Raw genomic sequence first — 20,467 nt, 5'->3', positions numbered from 1 at the left:
GGATCATACTTCGAGGTTGTCGTGAGGGTTCACTGAGATGGTGGCTGCCAAGTGCTTAGCAGGATGCCTGGTGCATGGCGGGTACCCAGTGTCCTGACTGGACAGGCACTGCCAGCACCCTCCATGTGTCACCCAGGCACAGTCCCCAACAGCACACTGAGCTCCAGGCATAAACATCCTGATCACGGTGGGAAGTGCTTTGCTGGGTGAGAGCAAAGACGGACTGATGACTTTGGAAAATTTCTTAACTTCCTGGGCCTTGGTTTCTTTATCTGTAAAATGGATGTGTTAGTTTACACCTCACGGAGTTATCAGAATCAGATGTAAAATTACGTAAAGCCTCAGCACAGTAGGGCTGGGTCTGCCATCGTCATCTTTGTGACTCCCTCTTTGACAAACAGGCCTTCTGCTGTCAGTTTGGCTCTGATTACATGGTGCCTTCACATAAGGATGCAGAGTTCCCCGTGGTAGTAAAGAGGCAGGAGCCCCCACATACTCGTTTATTTCTCAGTCCTGTTGGTCCCAGGCAAGAGTCTGCCACGATGCAGAGCCTCTTATCCCTTTATAATTTTTCCCTTGCCTCGTCTGTGCCCACCGTTAGGATGTAAGATTCCTCCCCGAAGACAAGCATTACCTGGCTTGGCACCTGCCACACACCAGCACCTGAGCTGGGGCCTGGTTTCTTAGCTGGGCCAACTGAGGCTCTGGGGCAGAATATGGAGCGGCTGCCTAGTTGGAGTTGTCTGTCCCCCCTGGGCCTATAGACCAGGGCCAGGAGGTCAGGGACCTACTGGGCAGTGGGAGAGCGGACAGCTGACCAGTCCACAGCCCACCCAGGCATCAAACAGGACCTGCAGGCTGTAGTCTGGGTCAGCCCGGAGGCTAGGGCACCACTATGTTGCGTGCCAGTCAGGCGTCAGGGCCCCTTCCACTGAGCTCAAGAGCCTGGGCCAGCAGCTCTCTCTCCTGCGCCGCCTTGGACTCGCCACTATTTGTCTTCCCCCCAAGGGAGACGGGGAAGTGAAAGGACAAATGACATCAGGCTCCCTCCTTGTCAGCACTTGAGGGCAGAGGTCTAGCTAGGGAAGGTAACGTGGGGTGTTTTCTCTTCTCTTTGTTACCACATTGACCTGAATTGAAGACGAGCAATGCCTCTGTGACAGTCACCTCTGCACCCCCAGTGCGTGGGGCAGACAGTGAGCTGTTACCATCACAGTAGGAGGTCAGTGCTGGCATGAGCCCCGTTTTACAGATGAGAATGCTGAGGCAAGGGACTTGCTCAAGTTCCACAGCCAGTAAGTGATGGAGCTGGATTTTAACCCCAAGCTGTCTCGCTGCAGAGTCTGTGTTCTGAGCCATTCTGCCCCTTGATGGAAACAGTTACAAAGTAAAGACAACCTCTCTTATTTTTCCCCATGGGAAAGAACTTTTAACTTTGAATACTAATTGCATGCGCATTAAGAGCAGCTAGCTGTGAGCCAGGTGCTATACCTAGGTCTTTGCAGACTTTATCCCTTTAACCCTCATGACAGCCTGGGAGGCTTCTGCTATCAACCCCCACTTTACAGATGAGGAAACTGAGACTTGGAGGATGGAAATGATGACCCTGGCTCATGATTGCCTCATTGCCAGGATTCGTGTCCGTATGTGCCTGCCTGACTTAAGAGTCTGACCTCCGACCTCTGTGTCTGGTTAAGCAGAATCCTAGACTTCCTGGGCAAGAAACCAAATACTTCCATTTGTTCAGTATATTTAATAGGATCAGGGAGACACAAATTTTCTATAAAAATTTTATCCTGAAATTGAGTCATTTATTTTCTAACAGTCATTATTCTTTACAAAGAAAGAAAAGAAATTGTCAAGACTTTGCCCAGTTCTTGCTCTACTTTTCCTTAATGGGTTCTTCAATCTAGCCAGCCCAGGGGGACATATGCCATAGTCCCTATTCTGGATAATGAAAGAGGTCACTCACTCCTGTTTATTTTCAGAAATTCCACTGATCATGACTCTGTGTGTCACCAAAATACTCCTAAGGCTGATGGAAGTAGGGTTGTGTTCTCCACCTCACAGAGATGTTTTAGCACCATGGAGATGGCCCACCCATCGTTCTGTTCCTGAATCCATCCCTATGCCTTTCGGTTCACAGTGCAGCAGCACAAAGGGGCAGAAGTCTTGGGTTCCAGTTCCAGCTCCGCCACTTCCTGGGAGTGGGCTGATGGGTTAGCATCTCTGAGCCTCAGTTTTGTCACTGAAAATCAGGATGTGGTAACAGATGATCTCAAGGGTATTTTCCAACCCTGAAGCTCTGTTCCAAGGACTCTAGGGATGTGAAATCACTCAGAAGCTCCACAAAGAAAAGGGTCTTCATATCTCTGATTGATTCCGTTAACTTATCTGTTGGCTCTGGTCAGTCTATGTGCACATCCCCAGAAGTGACCTGAGAAGCAGCCTGGGTTCTTAAGTTTCTCAGTAAAACAGCTAATGAATTTATACACACACACAATTTTTTTTTGAAGTATAGTCTGTTTACAATGTTGTGTTAATTTCTAGTGTACAGCATAATGTTTCAGTCATACATGAACATACATATATTTGTTTTCATATTCTTTTTCAGTGTAAGTTACTACAAGATATTGAATATAGTTCCCAGTGCTATACAGTATGACCTTGTTGCTTATTATATGTTTACTTTAGACTAGTAGTCATGTAGGCACAAATACATCCTAAGAAGAATGAAGGAAAAAAAGGAGAGAGAAGAAACTATTTTCTTGCTCCCCTCTCCCTTTTAGGATTTTGATGTCCTTTCTTTTTCACATCTTCATGTTTATTCTCTTGCAACTCATTGTAGTCATCGCATTTCCAATTATGCTTTTCTCATTTCTATAGCTTCCTGCTTCTTTTCTACTTAAAGTAGACCTTTCAATATTTCTTTTAGTATAGATTTAGAATTACTGAATTCTTTTAGTTTTTGCTTGTCTGTGAAATTCTTTCTCTCCCCTTCTACTTGAAAGGATAGTCTTGCTGGATACTGTATCCTAGGTTGCAGCTTTTTCTCATTCAGAACTTTGAATATATCTTGCCACTCCCTTCTGGCCAGCAGTGTTTGTGTAGAGAAATCAGCTGAAAGCCTTATGGGGGTTCCCTTGTAACTGACTCTTTTTCTCTTGCTGCCTTTGGAATTATTTATCTTTAGCTTTGGCCATTTATGTCTTGGTATAGGTCTGTTTGGGAAGTTCTTGTTTGGCACCATCTTTGCTTCCTGTACTTGGATATCTGATTCCTTCTTTAGGTTTGGGAAGTTTTCAGTCATGATTTCTTCAAATTCCTTTTCAATCCCCTTTGCTCTTTCTTCTCCTTCTGGGACCCCTATTATGCATAGGCTGGCACACTTTATATTATCCCATAGGTCCCTTATATTGCTTTCATTGGTTTTTACTTGCTTTTCTGTGTGCTTTTCTGATTGATTTCTGCTGTCCTGTCTTCTCAGTCACTTACTCATTCCTATGCATTATCTAGTCTGCTTTTGTCTGCCTTTAGCTTGGCTCTTGTCTCAGCCATTGACAATTGGCTCCTCTTTATAGTTTCTATTTCTGTTTCATAGTATTCTCTGTCTCTATTCATAGTCTCTCTTATTTCCTTTGGTGCTTTTATCACCCCCTTTTTGAAGTCATGATCTAGTAGACTGTTGAGATCTATCTCGTTCATTCTTTGAGGGGACTTCTCCTGTTCTTTTAATTGGGAGTGGTCCCTCTGCTTCATTTTACTTATATTTATCTGGCTCTATGGATTTAGGAGTATCAGTTATCTACTGTGGTCTTGGAGGGCTGTTTTATTTTTTTATTTGTTTAAATAAGTGGGAGCGTTCCTGTGTAGACTGTGTGCGTCTAATAGTTTTGTTGCGAGGGCTGTTCTTAGTATGGATGGTCGCCACCTCTTCCGTGTGTGTTGGCTGTTATCCCTTTGACTGGGGGTGTGGTTGGTGGTGTGGTGATCACCTGCCCTGATTGTTGTTGTCGAGTGCAGCCTCCTTTTTTGTTCTGTGGTTGTCACAGCCTAGACAGGGGCTGGGTCTGCTCCCCTGTTGCTGGAATGAGGCTTCCAGACCCATTTCTGCTTTGTGGTGTGTCGTAGGCAGGGTTGGAGCACTTCAGCTGGAAAGAGGAGATGTCCCATTGGGAGGTGCTCTCTGTGGTACTGTCTGTCACTTTATGCGGGTTTGCTTATGAAGTACTCTTTGTTGACAATGCTGTTGTCCCCACCTTAGCTGCAGAATGTCGGCCATCTGCTCTGGTGTCCCCCTGGTTCTGGGCCCCAGGACCACCAGTGCAGATCCACCAATGTCAGGTGCCAGGACCTGCCGTAGCAAGCATGCAGTCACACACCTGAATCCGTGGTGCACCACAGGGTCAACGCAGTCCCCAGCCGCGCATTTGCATCCGGTAAGGTAGGGTATGCCAGCCTGTTGTAAACCCATACTTGCCTCGATTGTGCTCCAGAACTCTGCTTACTGCCTGTTCATCCCCAAGACACAGGTCCATAAAGGATTCAGAGACGGCACATTCGCCCTCCGCCTGGGGCTGTAAACAAATCTCAGTCCCACCTGTAAAGTTGCAGGGCCACTGGGTATGGATTCAGCTTTCAGCCCTGCCTCCACACAGCAGTGATGGCTATGACTGAGCCCCACCTCTCTTCTTGGAGAACACCCCAACAATGGAGCCAGCGTCTATGGCACAGCTGCATTGTGCCCCTCCCCTCCATGCACACCAGCAGCAGTGCTTTTTTAATAGGGTCCCAGGCTGTTCTGTTCCGCACACACCCCAAGCCTAGAGCTCACACTGTCCTCCAGTCCCCTGAGGCTGCCTCTATGCAGTGGACCCCAGCCCTCTGCCTGGGCTCTCCACCGATCTCTAGCAGCCAGTCCCGGCTTGTCCCTGCCAGCTTGTGTCTAGGACTGGGGATTGCAGGGACCCTCCGATTCAGTTTCTCTTAGGGGCAGCTGCTTGGCAGACAGAACTTTCTCCTCCAAGCCTCAGAAGCTCCACTTCTGTCCCCGCTGACCTCCTAGCTGGGGAGGGGGCATCCCAGCATGAGGGTGCCTTTCTTCCTTGTGCTGCTTCCTCCCTGCAGAACCAGTGGTAAACCGATTTTTTCTTTTTTTCCTTTTTCTCTTACCGGATTTTGAGAATCCTCCTGTATTTCGAAATGAGACACCCTGCCAGAGTTCAATAGATGTTTCGTGCGATTCGGTGGGTTTGTAGATGTGATTCTTGGTGTATTTGTGGGAGAGGGCGAGCTGTGAGTCTCTCTGCTCCGCCATCCTGGCACCTCCCCCAGCTGGTGAATTTAGATGTGCGCATTCCTGTAGTGCTCAAAGATGGCCTTCCTGTTGCACGATTATGATGATCTCAAATGGGCCATCCTTGGACAAGGGAAAAGGCAGCAAAGCGACTGAGACAGACAAAAAGTCTTAGTACCGGAGAGGCATTAACATGTTGGCACAAAGATAGTCACACTCTTTTCTAAGTCCTGCAAGTATTGGGCACTACATGCCTGTCACTGAGACAGAGCAATATTTGGGCTGTGTCCTAACAGCCCTGGAGGAAGAAAATGAGTTGAACTCACACCTTTCATGGTGATGTAAATATGATCAGGGTAGAGCAGCCTGAGACAAAGGCGTCTGGGTAAAAGTGTTGGAAATGGCTCCTTGGCGGCCCAGGTGTGTGGCTGAGGGAGTGGTGGGGTGGGAGGAGGGCTCTGAGGTCCCATCTCAGAGCTGGCTTCACCTCTCCTCCTAGTGAAAGACATAACATTCAGGAATGAAAACCCAAGGGAATATACCCTTTGAAAAATAGGGAAATGGGGTATTACTGAAACATGCTACTTGAGTAAGAAATAGACTAACCTTCTGGGGTATCTCCCATCCAGAGTTCACTTTCTCTGAAATTCCACGCATACTGTACCGTCTGTTAATACATATTAATAGCTAATCTCTTTATAGCTAGAAAATTGCTCTTTAGACCTCCAATTTACTTAACAGCTGCCAATCCAAGTTGCCTCCAATTGCTTCTGTCCATCTCCGATGTCAGTGAGATATTGAATCGCCTGGAGCCAGGCATTTTGCACAGATGACAAATGTGTTGGATGTTAAATGCAGAACCTGCTCATGTAAAAGTGATGTTTGATCAGCAGTTTTCAAAACGGGACACAGGACCACCAGCCTTGGAACTGGCCTGGTAGGATCTCTGGGGCAGCTTTCAAGAGCACATACTGGGGACAACCGGACCCACTGAGTCAGAATTTCTCAGGGTGGTGTCTAGGAGTCCACATTTCACTAAACGCCCATGTGATTCTTAAACACACTGAAGACTGAGAGGTGCTGCTAGACAGAGGAAGGCAGGGTAGCGTGCTTGCTGTACTGCTGGCCACTACTGAAGCCACAGGCTGTGATGCTTACAATGACAGAGAGAAGTCCTGTTTACAGAGTGCCTGCTACGTGCGAGGCACCACACTAAGCACTTTCCTTGTAGGCTCTCCCTGAATCCTTTCAACAACCCTGAGAGGGAGACACAAGAGTCCCCATTATTGTCCCCATTTTCCAGATGGGGGAACTAAGACCTCAAGAGGTCAAGTGATTTGGGCAAAATGTTAGTAGTAGGGACATTCTGGTGAGTCTAGGAGGAGAATCAGAAAGAGAATCAATGAAGCCAGTTGGTCCAGGGAGGGAGAGACCAAAAGGAGAAGCTGGTGGGTCATGGCCCTACCTTAGAAGATCATCACCCTCTAGGAGGCCGATCGGGGTTTGGTGCTGTCAGCCACCTAGGCTGGGAGAGGGGTGAGCCACTTGAGGAGTGGGCTCTTCCTCCTACCTCCTGGCTGCCAGCAGTGACTTCCGAGGGCCCCAAAGCATCAGTCAGCAGGTGCACATTCCGCCCACCCTCTGACTTCTGCTTTCCCAGGAAATCCAGCCTCCCAAGCAGTGTGGGAGCCATATCCCTTCCCCACCATTGTCCCTGTTCCGGGCTTCCATTCATTAGACACCGGCCCAGCTTGGCAGCAGCCCCATCCCTGCACCCTGCCCAAGCCTCCGGAAGTCCAAACAGCTGATCTGAGATGGAAATGAACCCTCTCCAGCGGCACCTGGCCAGGCTGAAAGGGAGCCCTGGCAGCACGCACCCTGCGACAAACCCTCCCAAAGCAGCCCTTGGCACCAGCACCCTCTCACATGAGTCCCCTCCTCCTGCTTCCTGGCCTCACCATTCAGGTGGAAAGTGCCAGTCCCCCCCCACACACAACACTCATTAAAGGCTGCTGCAGACACCCTGAGCCCATTTCCACCCGGTGCCGAGCTCCCCAGATGCTTGTCTCTTGGCCTACGGCCTCTGGGCTGATACTGAGCTCTTGTATTGCAGCTGCAGGATCTGTGCCAAAAACCCTCCATGGGAAGATGGGCTGGGGCTGTAGGTTTAGGCACCAGGAAGCCCAAGCCAGCTCATCAGCTATTTTTCGGCCTTTAAGATCCATGCCATCCCAGGATCATTCATTCATTCATGCATACATCTGTTAATTCACCCATTCATTCAGCAAAGCTTTGAGTGTCTCACTTGTCCAGGGCACTGAAGCTACAAGAGAGAACAAAAAGGTGAAAACCACCGGCCCTCTCAGCGTTTATGTTCTGGGAGGGAGAGACACAGAAAATGAGCAGATTGTGAGGAGAGGGTCAGAAGGAGGTACGACAAAGAAAAGCGAAGCAGGAAAGGGGATGTAGATGGGGATGGGGAGAGCCGAGGTTCTCATGGTAACACCTGCATTCTGGAACTTCTGCAGCCTGGCCTGAGTGTTTCTTCCCCTCTCTTGCTTACAGTTCTGTTAACTGAGCCGGGCAGCTGGGCAGGAGGCAATAGTGGTGGGAGCTGCTCGGAACAGCCAGTTGCAAGAGGGCACCTCCTGACTAGTGTCACACACCTGGTGGCCCTCAGGCAAACCCAGCCCAAACAAGTTTTTTAAAAATTTAAAAAACACCATTTAAAAATTTTTTAAATTATAGCTAACATTCAAGAACACAGATTACACAGAAGATCGGGTCTTCTGGCTTACCTTGAGAATCTGAAACGTCCTGAAAGATCAGTTCCCCATTTCCTCATGCCAACATGAGTGAGATTCAAGTGGCATCTCTTACCTTCTGTGGTCCAGGGGCTCCCTGCTGTCTCCAGAGGGCCTAAACCCAGGTCACCAAATTTAAACCCTGGATACAAAAGAAGGATCTTAACCAATAGTCTGAAGCAACCCTCTGCTTGCTTGTTTCTGCTTACAAAGCTCCCAAGGTCAGAACGCAGCTCAGAGCCTTAGCCTCACCTGTGGCCTTGTCAGCTGAGCCTGGCTCGGGGGCTGCGTCCAGAGGTCAGCACCCTCCATCGCCCAGGGTCTCCTGTACCCCTACCTCACCTTCTAGAGCTCAAAATTCTTCCCATTCCTTGTACCTTTTCCTTTGCTTTGGAAAGATAGGTAAAGCTCCTGCAGAGATTCAGTCCTTGTAATCAAACAGGTGATTCCCTAGTGACAAGCTGAAACCCTAAGAAACCAATTTCCCTGGCAATGTTACATCACTTCTTTCCTAAACTCTTTAAGGTTTGTAACAGGTGCAGACTAGATCGTTTCTTGAAAGGCTCAATATTTTTCTCCTTTATTTCCTAAACATAAACGTTTTTAAGCATTATAGACTTCCTAGTGGTTCCCTAAGGATGCAGCCAAAGATGTCAGAACTGTGGCCTTCTAGACCTTTGATCTCTGGCCCTACAGAATGGAAAAACCCTTTGTCTCAAATCTGAAGACAGGAAGGTAGAACTTGCCCAAGGTCCCACACCAGTCACTCCTCAAGTCCACTGTGTGCTTTAGTTTATAGCTGCTGGCATCGGAGCCTCTAAGGCAGTGGGCCCCACCTGGGCAGCTTTCGAATATCCAGGGAGCTGGTCACACACCCAGAGCAATCACATCAGAGCTCTGAGGTGGGCCCCTGGCCTCAGTGGTATCTAAAGCTCCCCTGTGAGCTGCCGGGGTTGAGACTCATGGCTCCAGCGCCTGCCCTGGCAATGGTAACTCCCAGGTGGGCCTGCAGGCCCTAAGGGGGCTGCACAGTGCAGGGTCTCCAGGCACAACCTGCCTGGATTTGAACCCCAGCCCCAGTTCCCAGCTCCCTAAGCTCAAGCAACTTACTTAATTCTCCCTGTGCCTCGGTTTCATCATCCGTAAGCTGGGGGTACTGATGTACCTATCTGTCAACTGTGAGGCTTTAACAGTGGCTGGTACATAGTAAGTGCTCAGTAAATGGTAGCTAGTATAAATACGGGCCTTTTTTTCCCTCTGGATGTGGTTTCTTCAGTGATTCCTCGTGACTAGCCTTTCTCATGAGAGTTTAGGAGTTTCTATACCAGAAGGAAATATAATGGAATCATAGCAAATCAAACCATTGGGTTTTCCTCTCCCTCTTGGTTCTAAAATCAACAGGGTGATTGATGGCAGTGCTACTGAGATGCTTGAAGGGGTTCTGTATTAGGATTATTCAAGTGGACAGTTGTTAATGGCAGCTTCTGCCTTCAAATTTACCTTTTTCTCCAGGTTTCCATTTCTCTGCATCTCCCCAACCCAGGGCAGTAAAATGGACCAGTTGCTCCTCCCTCCGTTTGGGTTCTTGCGTCTGAAAGAAATTGTAAACACCACAGAAGATGTTTTAACTTAAGGGAAACCAGCTTGCCTTCCTTTCAGGATGAAATGTAATAGTTTTAAAGACTTTTTCAAAAATGTAATAGTTTTAAAGACTTTTTCAAATGTCCCCTAAATTTGGTCCTTAAACTAATTATAGTTGCCTTTTTAAATGTCTGAATCAAAAAGAGACATCTACAATGAGCACGAAGCACCCGGCCCAGAGCCTGTAGCCATATTCACGGTTTCTAGAGTCAGCCCTCCTCTGCCCTAATTTATGCTCTGGGGAGATCAGAGGGAGGTGCAGGCGGTTGGGGCTGGAGCTGGAGGTAGAGGGAGGAGCTGCTTGGCAGCCGACGCCCAATTCAGCTCTGTGTTCTGTAATTAAGAGTTGCTCTGACCTGGTGAAAGAGGTCCGATTACAGGCCTTTCCTCGGAGTGTGAAGATGGGGTTCTCAAAATGTGGTCCCTGGACCAGCAGCATCTGCATCCCCTGATGTTCTGGGCTAAGCTGTGCCCACCCCTCCACACCTCAGAATGTAATCCTGTTTAGGGACAGGGCCTTTAAACAGGTGACAACTAAACCAAGGTCATTAGAGTGGGCCCTAATCCAGTGGACTGGTGTCCTTGTAAGAAGAGGAAGAGACGCGGCGGGTAAAGATGCACAGACAGACAACCCTGTGAGAAGGCAGACGTATGCAAGCCCAGGCGAGGCCTCAGGAGACCCGTGCCTGCACCTCCAGAATGCTGAGAAAGGCCGTCTCTGCTGCGCAAGCCGCCCGATCTGTGCTGTTTGGCTGTGGCGGCCCTAGCAGACTGATAAGCCGAGAACTGGCTAGAAATGCACATTCTCAGGCCCAATCCTCCTGATTTGGAAACTTGGGGTGGGAGCCAGCAAACTGCATTTTAACAGGCCCTACAGGGGGCGGCCATGCATGCTAAAGGCTGAGAAACAGTACTGTTAATACCTGGTGGGAACCAGTCCAGAAAAAGATGACACGTGGTTGGAAGTAAGAGCTGGTCTGCTAAATACAAATCTTCCTTTCAGAGGCTCTGGAGAAGTCATGGTGGGACCCTTAAGTGGGACGGTGGGTGTGGAAGTATCCTTTGAATGCTGAAGTGTTCTGTGGACATGGGGTGGTGGTGACACCTAACACTAGTATTCGGTGAAGAGAGCAGCCCTCTGAAAACTCAAACAGGAGCAAACTGAATCCAAAAATCTCCCTCCTCGACTGAAATTTCTGTCTCTTAAGATCTTGTACATTTTCTGCCCCAAGCAATTGGAATGTTTCTCCTTCCCAAGAACAAAAGCAAGGAGATTTAATCACATTTACCCTTTTGTCCCTGCTCCTAGGAAGCCTACCTCTAGAAAAGATCCTTAATCACAGCCCTCTTAGATTTGTTTTTCCTATTTCAGTTGTATGCTACACATATCCTCTGTTATGATCTCTTCAAATACCTTTGAGAAAAGAAAAAAGGGAGAGAAAGTGAATAAAAAAGGGAAAAGATCGATTTCACAGCTCAGGTAATTATCAGAACAACAAACCTTGTTTGTAAAATTGATAAACAATTGGAGAAGGCAGATGTTACTTCCAGTGACAAGGGAGCAAACTGTTCATCAGTGAGTGCTCGTCACCCCCGTCTTCCTGATTCCCCAACTGATACTCAGGGAACCTCTCAGTTGCTAGAGAGTTGGGACTATTACAGAAGCTCCTGTGAACCCTGCTTGGGGACAACTGTGGAGGTGACATGATCAGATTTGCATTTTCCTTAAGGTTAGAAATCACTATTTACCTGGTCACAGTTTCTAACAGGCTCTTGGTCCTAGTAACAAAAATGGAAATATCTCGAACAGCCCAGGCTGCTATGCGAAATCTCTACCGGAAAAGTGAACCCTCCTACTCTGTTGGTGGAAATGTAATATGGTGTAGCCACTGTGGGGAACAGTATGGAGGTTCTTTAAAAAACTAAAAATAAGAGTTACCATATGACTCAGCAATGCCACTCCTGGGCACATATTCAGAAAACAAAGATGAAAACTCTAATTCAAAAAGGTACATGCACCCTAATGTTCATAGCAGCACTATTTACAGTAGCCAAGACATGGAAGCAACTCGTGTCCACTGACAGATGACTGGATAAAGAAGTTGTGGTGTATATATATACAATGGCATACTACTCAGCCATGAGAAAGAATGAAGTAATGCTACTTGTAGCAACATGGTTGGACCTAGGGATATTAAACTAAGTGAAGTAACTCATAGAATGACAAATATATGGTATCACTTATATGTGGAATCTAAAAAAATGATACAAATGAACTTATTTACAGAACAAAAATAGACTCACAGACATAAAAAACAAACTTATGGTTACCAAAGTGGAAAGGGAGGGGATAAATTAGGAGTTTGGGATTAAGAGATACACATTACTAGATATAAAACAGATAAACAACAAGGACCTACTACTGTATAGCACAGGGAATGATATTCGACATCCTGTAATACCCTATAATGGAAAAGAATCTGAAAAAGTATACATGTGTGTGTGTATATATATAAAAAACTGAACCACTTTGCTGTATGCCTGAAACTAACAACACTGTAAATCAACTATACTTTAATAAAAATAAATAAATAACATTTAAAAAAAGAAAGCAATCTCTCCTGCCCCAGTGGTGAAGCCTTCCTCCCTTCCTCTGACCCGTCCATCCAGGCATCCCCTTGAATCTTGGTTTGAGAAACTTGGATTAAAGCATCCACATATATAACTCCCAGGGGTCTGAGTTGTGTATGAGAACTAAACTAATTTCACATTTTTATTTTGTGTTTTTATTTGTATTTGTGTAAAAGTTAAAGCATTTCTGGATTATCGGGGCCACCCCTGATAACCTAGTCCTGCCACATGAGATTATGGCATATGTGTTCACTGATGGTCTCAATGGTACCATGTAGCTCCGTTTTTATTGTCTTGGGCTAATTAGAAATAGGCAGAGACAGGAAATACATAAATGATGCATTTGTACCAAGTAAAAGTCACGTGCTATTACAGGGTGCTGGATTTTACAGTAACTAGAAAGGAGAAGGTGGTGGGAAAGAAAGTGAGGAGCGCTGAGGAGGGACGCCTTACTGCAAAGAGCCTGTCCCAGGTGGACAGCAAGCACTCTGCCTGTTTTAAGCAGGGCTTTGGTTCCAGTAAAACAACATCATCCGTCAGGTTAATGTTGTTCATTTGAATGATTCTGTTTGTTTTGGTCTTGTAGTTGTATACCTAGTTTTATATTTATGCATATTTTAGTAACATTGTATTTTAATAGGTTAAGTCAACACTAGCCTGGAATTATTTTAAAATAAAAAGGTAAAACAAGTTAAAACGTTTTGTTAAAAATTTCAACATCAGAGGCCTCGGTGAATTTCCTCCTCTGAGAAGGGGCCCAGACACGTCCCAGGATTGAGAATATGCTTATGCTCTGAACCAGTGCCCCCGAGTCCTCCTGAGGGAAATGGTGCTGCCTCGTTGTGGCAGATGCACCATTTGCCACCTAAACTGCCGTGGAGAAGAAGGAAGTGGAAGAGAAAGGAACCTCAAATACCACATTTCAAAGCCCCTTTGAGTTATTTTTTGTCTCTGCAATTGGACGTAAAATGACACTGTGGTATCGTTTCCATTTTTCATGGCTTTGTGGTCCTGAATGCAGTATTAACTGACATGCCACCTCCCCAGGGATTCAGATGGGCAGAAAATTGGCTCCAACTGAAAAGAGCGGGGCTGGGGGGTCGGGGAGGGAAAAGGAGATCCTCTTGTTTCTCTGCTCATTTAGTAATTTATTGCCTTCAGAACTGCCCAGCAGTGAGTCAAATGGGCAAAGTTGATGGACCCTTTTTCCTCCCTAGTCCTTCTGTTTCCTTTAGGACAATTTTGGTTTAATTTGGTTTTTAAGTGCCATGAATGCTCCTTTTAAGTGATGAGTACTGCTCAGAACTCAGGAAATGCAAAAGTCAGAGTTTTACTATTCAAAATAAATATTAACTGAATGCCATGACCTAGGACTGGCCTGCAACAAAATTACAGAGCTTTCACCAGAAAGTTGTCTTTGAGATTTCTGGCCTTCTTTTTTGGATTTTTTTCTTCTTTCATAAGGAATGCATATGTGTTAACTGCTTCCTGCACACTGTACCCCATCCAAATTCTGAACTAGACTTGATCTTATTTTCCAAACTCCAAACCACACCTTGTCTGATTTAATCAGCACCCCTGCAGGCTACATGGTACTGTTCCCATTTTGCAAGTGATAGAACTGAGGCTTAGAAAGTTAAGGGCCTTGCCCAAGCCTAGGTCTCCTCATCTCAGACCACAGCTACTTACTGCTCTAACACCCTTTCCTTACTCTTCTGTGTAAAAATATTGTCGTGTATAATGTCAGCTTCTCTTACACATTTATGTTCTACTGCAATTTGCTCAAAGTTAGTGACTGAAGGCCTGGCTCCTGTATTAGTTTCCTAGGACTGCCGTAACAAACTACCACCAACTCGGTGGCTTAAATAACAGGAATTTATTCTCTTACAGGTCTAGAGGCTAGAAGTCCAAAATCAAGGTGTCAGCAGGGCTGTGCTCTCTCTGACGGCTGTATGGGTACACTCTCCCTTCTCCTTCCCCTCTCTGGTTGTTCCTGGCAATCCTTGGCGAGTCCTGACTTGTAGATACCTCACTACAGCCTCTGTCATCACCTGCCTTCTCTATGTGTCTCTGAGTCACTGTATTCTCTCCTGATAAGGACACTAGTCCCTGGACAATGGCCCAACTTAACCCAGGATGACTTCATTTAACAAATCGCATCTATAAAACACTGACTTCCAAATAAGGTCACATTCTGAGGCCCCCCTCCATGAATTTGGGGGGATCACTGTTCATCCGAGTACAGCCTCTACTAAGAATGTTCTGGCATCTATGAACAATTGGGAAGTTTCTCTAGTTACAGAGGGGCCTCCCTAGTGTCCTTATCAAATATCCCTGAAGAGATCATTAACCAATTCATTCATTCACTCAACAAAGACTTACTGATCATCTACTACGTGACCTGCACTTTTGCAAGCACCAGAGATGCCGCTGTGGAATGACGAAGTTCACATTTCATGCTACTTATACTAGGCAGGGAGACCCCCGTGCCAGTGTGGTCTGGAAGTACGGCAGCACAGGGTGGGCACCGCAGGGCTTCCTCACAGGCTCCAGAACTCACTCATCATCACTTCTACCACATGCTCCTAGTCAGAGCAAGTCACAGCCAGCTGGAGTCAAGGGGCTGGAGCAATGGACTCTACTTCTTGATGGGCAGAGTGACAGTGTAGGGTTGCAGAGGGGAATGGCCATTAGGAGGGCACTAGCGACTCCTTTGGGATTTTCCACAGTTACTGGTAAAGCTAAAGTAGCCAAGACACTCTTGTTATTTGCACATGGAACTGTCAAAGCATTAGCACTGTGTCTTGGTTTGCTTCCTTCCCTTGAGTGTGGACATTTCCAGTGGTGATAACATCGAGTTCAAAGAATTGCTGGGAAGATTAAAGACAATGTATTTCAATAAACTATGAAGGTGCCTTACACAGAGTAGCTCCCTCTACTGTCTGCTGCTGTTTCACACCATCTGATCATCAACATCAGAATCGTTGCCCTGGGGACTATGACAGCAGACAGACACAAAGCCCTTAAAGTAGGGTGTAGTGACTTCTCCCCAGTGGCCACCAGGATATCCCTCAGCTCCCCAGTAAACTCATCAGTGTTCCTAATTTAGGCCCACCCCAGTTGCCCTGTGCACATTCTAAAATGAACTGAACAGACTGTGGTTCAGAGTTGGAAACGCAGGTCTGGCTCTTTGGGTCCCACCCAAGCCTTGGCTCTACCAACGTGGCTGTCCAGGTGGTGGTGTGTCACTGATCCCTCTGCATTCTCAGGACTCAGGGCCACCCACAGTCTGGCCCGGAGCGGGTGGTGGCCACACAAGGCCACCCACAGTCTGGCTCGGAGGCGGTGGTGGCCCTGTGGCTCTGAATCCCTGTGAAGCAAGCGGTCGCCCAATTTGAGAAGACCAAGCCTGAAGTACCCAGGGGAACTGCGCTGTAAAGGACACTCAGTGGGAGGGAGTTCAGAGGAGGGAGCCACTTTGCCACTTGTGTGGCAGGGCCTTCATGGATTGGTTTGTACCAGCAACAGTGGAAAGGGAAGGATCCCAAATGGGAATGGCTGGCACGAAAGGAAAAGAGTGAATAATTGCTTTCTCGGGAGCTCCCTCAGTTCTGAAGAGGGGAGGAGTGGGAAAGAGGCTGGAAAAGTCATTGGTGCTGGACTGTTAGGAACTCAGAAGATGAGCGTATGGATGGGGACTCCATTCCTGGGGCAGGGAGCAGCCCCAGAGTGTCTATTCCATAGCCCTGGTGCCTCAGTTTCTCTAAAACTTAATTATTAATCATAATTAATATTAATATATTTTATATTTAAAAGAAGAGCCACTTTGCATATTCAGGAAGGTAGATGGAGGCATAGCATTAAGCCAAACAACCATAAGGCATCTCCACTCTGTAAAATCTCTGAGTCTCTGGGATTAGAGACCAAGACAGTGGCACATCAGGGCAGCATGGTCTGTGGTCTCCTATTCTAGGTAAACTGTGAGAACTAGTTCAGGTTGCAAGTGAATGGCTTTGGGGGAGAAACTTTTGCTTCTAGAATTTAGAGAAGCACACACATCTTCCCCTGGGCCCCTACTGAGACTGCCAGCATTCTGGCCTGGTACCTCCAGGGCTGAGCCCTTCAGGAAATGGCTGTATCTCCCACGGATGCTGAGCATAGTGCCCTGTACATTGTGAGGTCTGAACACATGCTTGAATGGACGGGTCAATGGAAGAACATGGCAGAGAGGAAAAGCTCAAAGGTAATAAATACTCATATATTGTGGTTCCAAATACTATAATCCAGACTCAAACTGCATTATGCACCAAAGCAAACATACTGACTAATGCAACGACAGTCCAGGAGTTGGGGTCTGGTTCCAACAACACACAGACCTAGGTATTCATATGTCACTAGGAATGCACTCCCTTGTCTTTCAGCTCATCTCTCCTCTGCTCTCTTCATTCTCAGTCTAGTTCTCCCTGCATAGTGGCCCTCCTCCCTGTCTCCAAGCTCCAGGCTGCCATTCTCACAGCTCAGCCATCTGGAGAGGAAAAGGAGTTGAGAATGAAAGAAAATGGGTTCCCAGAAGGATACTGAGGCACTGGCACTGAGGAAGCAAAAAGCAACAGATGTCCACAATGATGGCTTGTAGCAAAACTGGATCCCCTTGCTTTGAAATAGATCAGTTAAATGCCAAAACTCCATGCTTTCTCCCTGCTGCAATCAAGGTGGGAGTACTAGACATCAGATTAGAGTGGGAAGTGGGCAGCTTTGGTTACCAGGAAGAACTGAGTTTGAAACTGACTCTGTCTCTTCCTGTGTGATCTAAAGCTAGTAATTTAACTTCTCTGAGCCTAAGTGCCCCTTTCTTTCCAGCTAGACTGTCAGCTCCATAAGGGCAGTTTCCTTGGTGTACATTTTTCATTACTGCGCCCCCAGTGCCTAGCAGCATGTTACCTAGCACAGTGGCAGGTATTTGATACAGTTAAATAAATCAGTAATGTTTCAAGTGTGCTGTATGGAGAAAAGGAAAACTGTGTATATGAAGCTCTAGTAAAATGCCAGGCATGTAGAGGGTGATGGAAAAGTTACAGAGTTGATCATTATTAATTACTCTCCAAAGGAAGTATGGTGGAACAAAAAATAGTCGAGGCAGCTGATGGAGAATTGGAAATGGAGAGGGGTCATTTAGGTTGTCAGCTGGGGCCGCCTTGGCCACCGTGGTTGTAGATGTGGCCAAGTGTAAACATCCCACACAAGTACTGAGTTCCTATTCCTCTGTGTCCCCTCTGCAGCCGGAGCTCTCCAACACGGCTGTCCTGCACCAGATGCGGCGGGACCAGGTCACAGACACGTGCCGCGCCAACAGCGCCATGAGCCGCAAGCGGCGGGTGCTGACCCCCAACGACCTGAAGCACCTGGTGGTGGATGAGGACCACGAGCTCATCTACTGCTACGTGCCCAAGGTGGCGTGTACCAACTGGAAGCGGCTCATGATGGTCCTGACCGGGCGGGGGAAGTACAGCGACCCCATGGAGATCCCGGCCAACGAGGCGCACGTCTCGGCCAACCTGAAGACCCTGAACCAGTACAGCATCCCCGAAATCAACCACCGCTTGAAAAGCTACCTGAAGTTCCTGTTCGTCCGGGAGCCCTTCGAGAGGCTGGTGTCCGCCTACCGGAACAAGTTCACGCAGAAGTACAACACCTCCTTCCACAAGCGCTACGGCACCAAGATCATCAAGCGGCAGCGCAAGAACGCCACGCAGGAGGCGCTGCGCAGGGGCGACGACGTCAAGTTCGAGGAGTTCGTGGCGTACCTCATCGACCCGCACACCCAGCGCGAGGAGCCCTTCAATGAGCACTGGCAGACCGTCTACTCCCTCTGCCACCCGTGCCACATCCACTACGACCTCGTGGGCAAGTACGAGACGCTGGAGGAGGATTCCAACTACGTCCTGCAGCTGGCGGGAGTGGGCAGCTACCTGAAGTTCCCCAGCTACGCCAAGTCCACCAGAACTACTGACGAAATGACCACAGAGTTCTTCCAGAACATCAGCTCAGAGCACCAGACGCAGCTGTACGAAGTCTACAAACTCGATTTTTTAATGTTCAATTACTCAGTGCCAAGCTACCTGAAATTGGAATAAAGGGCGGGGGTGGGGAGAGGGAGAGAATCCTGCTTTTTAATTTAAGATTTTTATTTGTCAAAAGAATTATATGGATATTGGGTTATTTTGTAAATTAATATTTCTTTGGGGGTGATGCTGCGAGCAGCATAGTAAGAATTATTTAAAATCCTTAGTAGGGAAGGACGGCTGTCTTTGCAGGGGAATAGGATGGGTGTCCTTGTTTTTAGACGTGAATACTGCAACACTGTCTCAGAGGTTTCTTTGCATTCTGGTGAAGTCCAGGAATCGCGCATCCCATAAATTCTAATTAATGTTATTTATAGTTATTTAAACATGGTCTCTGTACAGATTTCTTTCTGTGGCAGCAAGATTCTAATGTCTTTGGAGAAGAAATTTACGTTTCGTTCTATGCTTGCAACAGCTCATGTGGGGGCATAAATGTTCTCCTTATGAACCGCTCAGAGAGTCACTGTGTGATAACAACCATTGTGATGTCTGTTGATGCCAACATTCTGGAAATTCTGCTCGAAATAAATAGAAAGAGCCATCTTTGCAAGGGACTAATTCCAAACTGATTTCAGTCAACCCCAAAGTCCCTCACACTTTGTTAAAAAAAAAAAAAGTGATTCTTTTTAACCCAAGGAAAGAGCCATCTTTGCAAGGAGAGAGCTGATTGTGGCTTTTTTTTTCCCACCAGAATTAGCAGTCTGATAGAATAGGCTTTTCTACAGAAATTTCCAGCTGGCAGTGCCAGTTGTGATGAAGGTGAAGTGGCTGTTGCTTTATTTATTAAGCAACTACTATGTGCTCGGCCTAGATACGTGGATAGAGCAGTGAACAAAAACCAATAGTCTTGGCCCTCAAGAAGCTTTACAGGGACACAGAGTATCCAGCTCAACAATCAGCAAACCCCTGAAATTCATGGACTTACCATGAGGCTTGGACTCTTCATGAACAACCCCAGAAGGTCCCTGACCCCTACAAATTTGCATTTTTCTATGGCCCAAATTTGAAAATCACGTGCTTGGAGCAGGCCACTTAACTTGGTGAGTAATCCAAGCTCACTAGCCCAACACAGGAGATGACAAAAATGTTTCCTCTCATGTGCTCACTCCAGTTTATTGGTAGTATCTGCCTTTTAAGCCCCAGAAGAGATTTGCCAGGCACAGCAGGGAAGAATGCTGTGATTAACTGGTGATGTCTGCCTTGGGTAAGGGAAGGGGAATATTTGCCAGCCGCTGCCTCCTGTCATTTCCTGCCCAGCATTCAGGTCTCTGGGCAGAAGTGTTGTTTTCTACTCTTTGCCATGTAAAAGGTTGAAATTTTGCGGCTGGTCTCATACATTCAAGGATTTGCAAGGGTCTGGCATTTTTTACTCCTTGTGAAGTTCAGACGTGGAGTGTCTGTACACATATGCATGTGCAGAGCCCCTCCCAAGTCCTTCAGAGGCCGAGAGACCGCAGGCACCTTTGCGACCACCAGCAGTCAGCAGCAAGGACAGCCTTCTGTGATCATAATCCATGCTCCTTTACTTTGGAAGGCTGGAAACATTCCATTTCCCGCACCTTGCTAATTAACACACTTCTCATGTCCAGCCATTTCTGATGCTTGGTTGAAGTTTGAGCCACATCCCTCTTATAGCTGGGGAATGAGTCAGTAGCAGATACTGTAAATAAATAATAATAGTTCTAATAATAGGGGGAGGGTGGGATGGGGTGTGGGTCAGTTTTGCTTTGTTTTGTTTTTGATGCGGTGTATAGCACAGAGATGAGAATATTCTAAACAAACAAAAATGAATAATTTATTCACAGAAACTATTAAAATTGTATCATAAAGCTCACAGCCAGCTCAGTGAGCAGCAGCCGCCACGTCTCACCAAGGAAATTATTTTGTTGAATGTGAGTGAGGCGTGCACTTGAGAGGGTGGCCAAGGCTATTTACGAAATGTTGTGTACCTTCTTCCATGCTCTCTCCCCTTT

The 20,467-nt window shown here is 47.0% G+C and overlaps 1 protein-coding gene and 1 long non-coding RNA gene across 4 annotated transcripts in view; one reads left to right on the top strand and one right to left on the bottom strand.

Annotated features, from left to right (window-relative positions):
• Positions 1-19,044, top strand: part of CHST11 (carbohydrate sulfotransferase 11) — a 241,142-nt gene extending 222,098 nt beyond the window's left edge. For all 3 annotated transcript variants that reach the window (XM_006205880.4, XM_006205879.4, XM_072973082.1), the window contains one exon: positions 17,652-19,044. In XM_006205880.4, the coding sequence (XP_006205942.1) occupies positions 17,652-18,506 (855 nt within the window). In that variant the 3' untranslated portion in view covers positions 18,507-19,044. The remainder of the gene's footprint in view (positions 1-17,651) is intronic.
• LOC140700177 (uncharacterized) overlaps positions 1-20,467 on the bottom strand; it is a 73,825-nt gene that overhangs the window by 10,534 nt on the left and 42,824 nt on the right. The window contains exons 2-3 of the long non-coding RNA XR_012078467.1: positions 9,601-9,691; positions 8,177-8,242 (exon numbers count right to left, since the gene is read on the bottom strand). This is a non-coding gene — a long non-coding RNA (uncharacterized lncRNA). The remainder of the gene's footprint in view (positions 1-8,176; positions 8,243-9,600; positions 9,692-20,467) is intronic.

This window comes from Vicugna pacos, chromosome 12, assembly GCF_048564905.1.
Source record: "Vicugna pacos chromosome 12, VicPac4, whole genome shotgun sequence".
NCBI lineage: Eukaryota > Metazoa > Chordata > Mammalia > Artiodactyla > Camelidae > Vicugna > Vicugna pacos.
The sequence above is the reverse complement of the archived record's forward strand: the minus strand, read 5'-3'. Positions and strand labels throughout refer to the sequence as shown.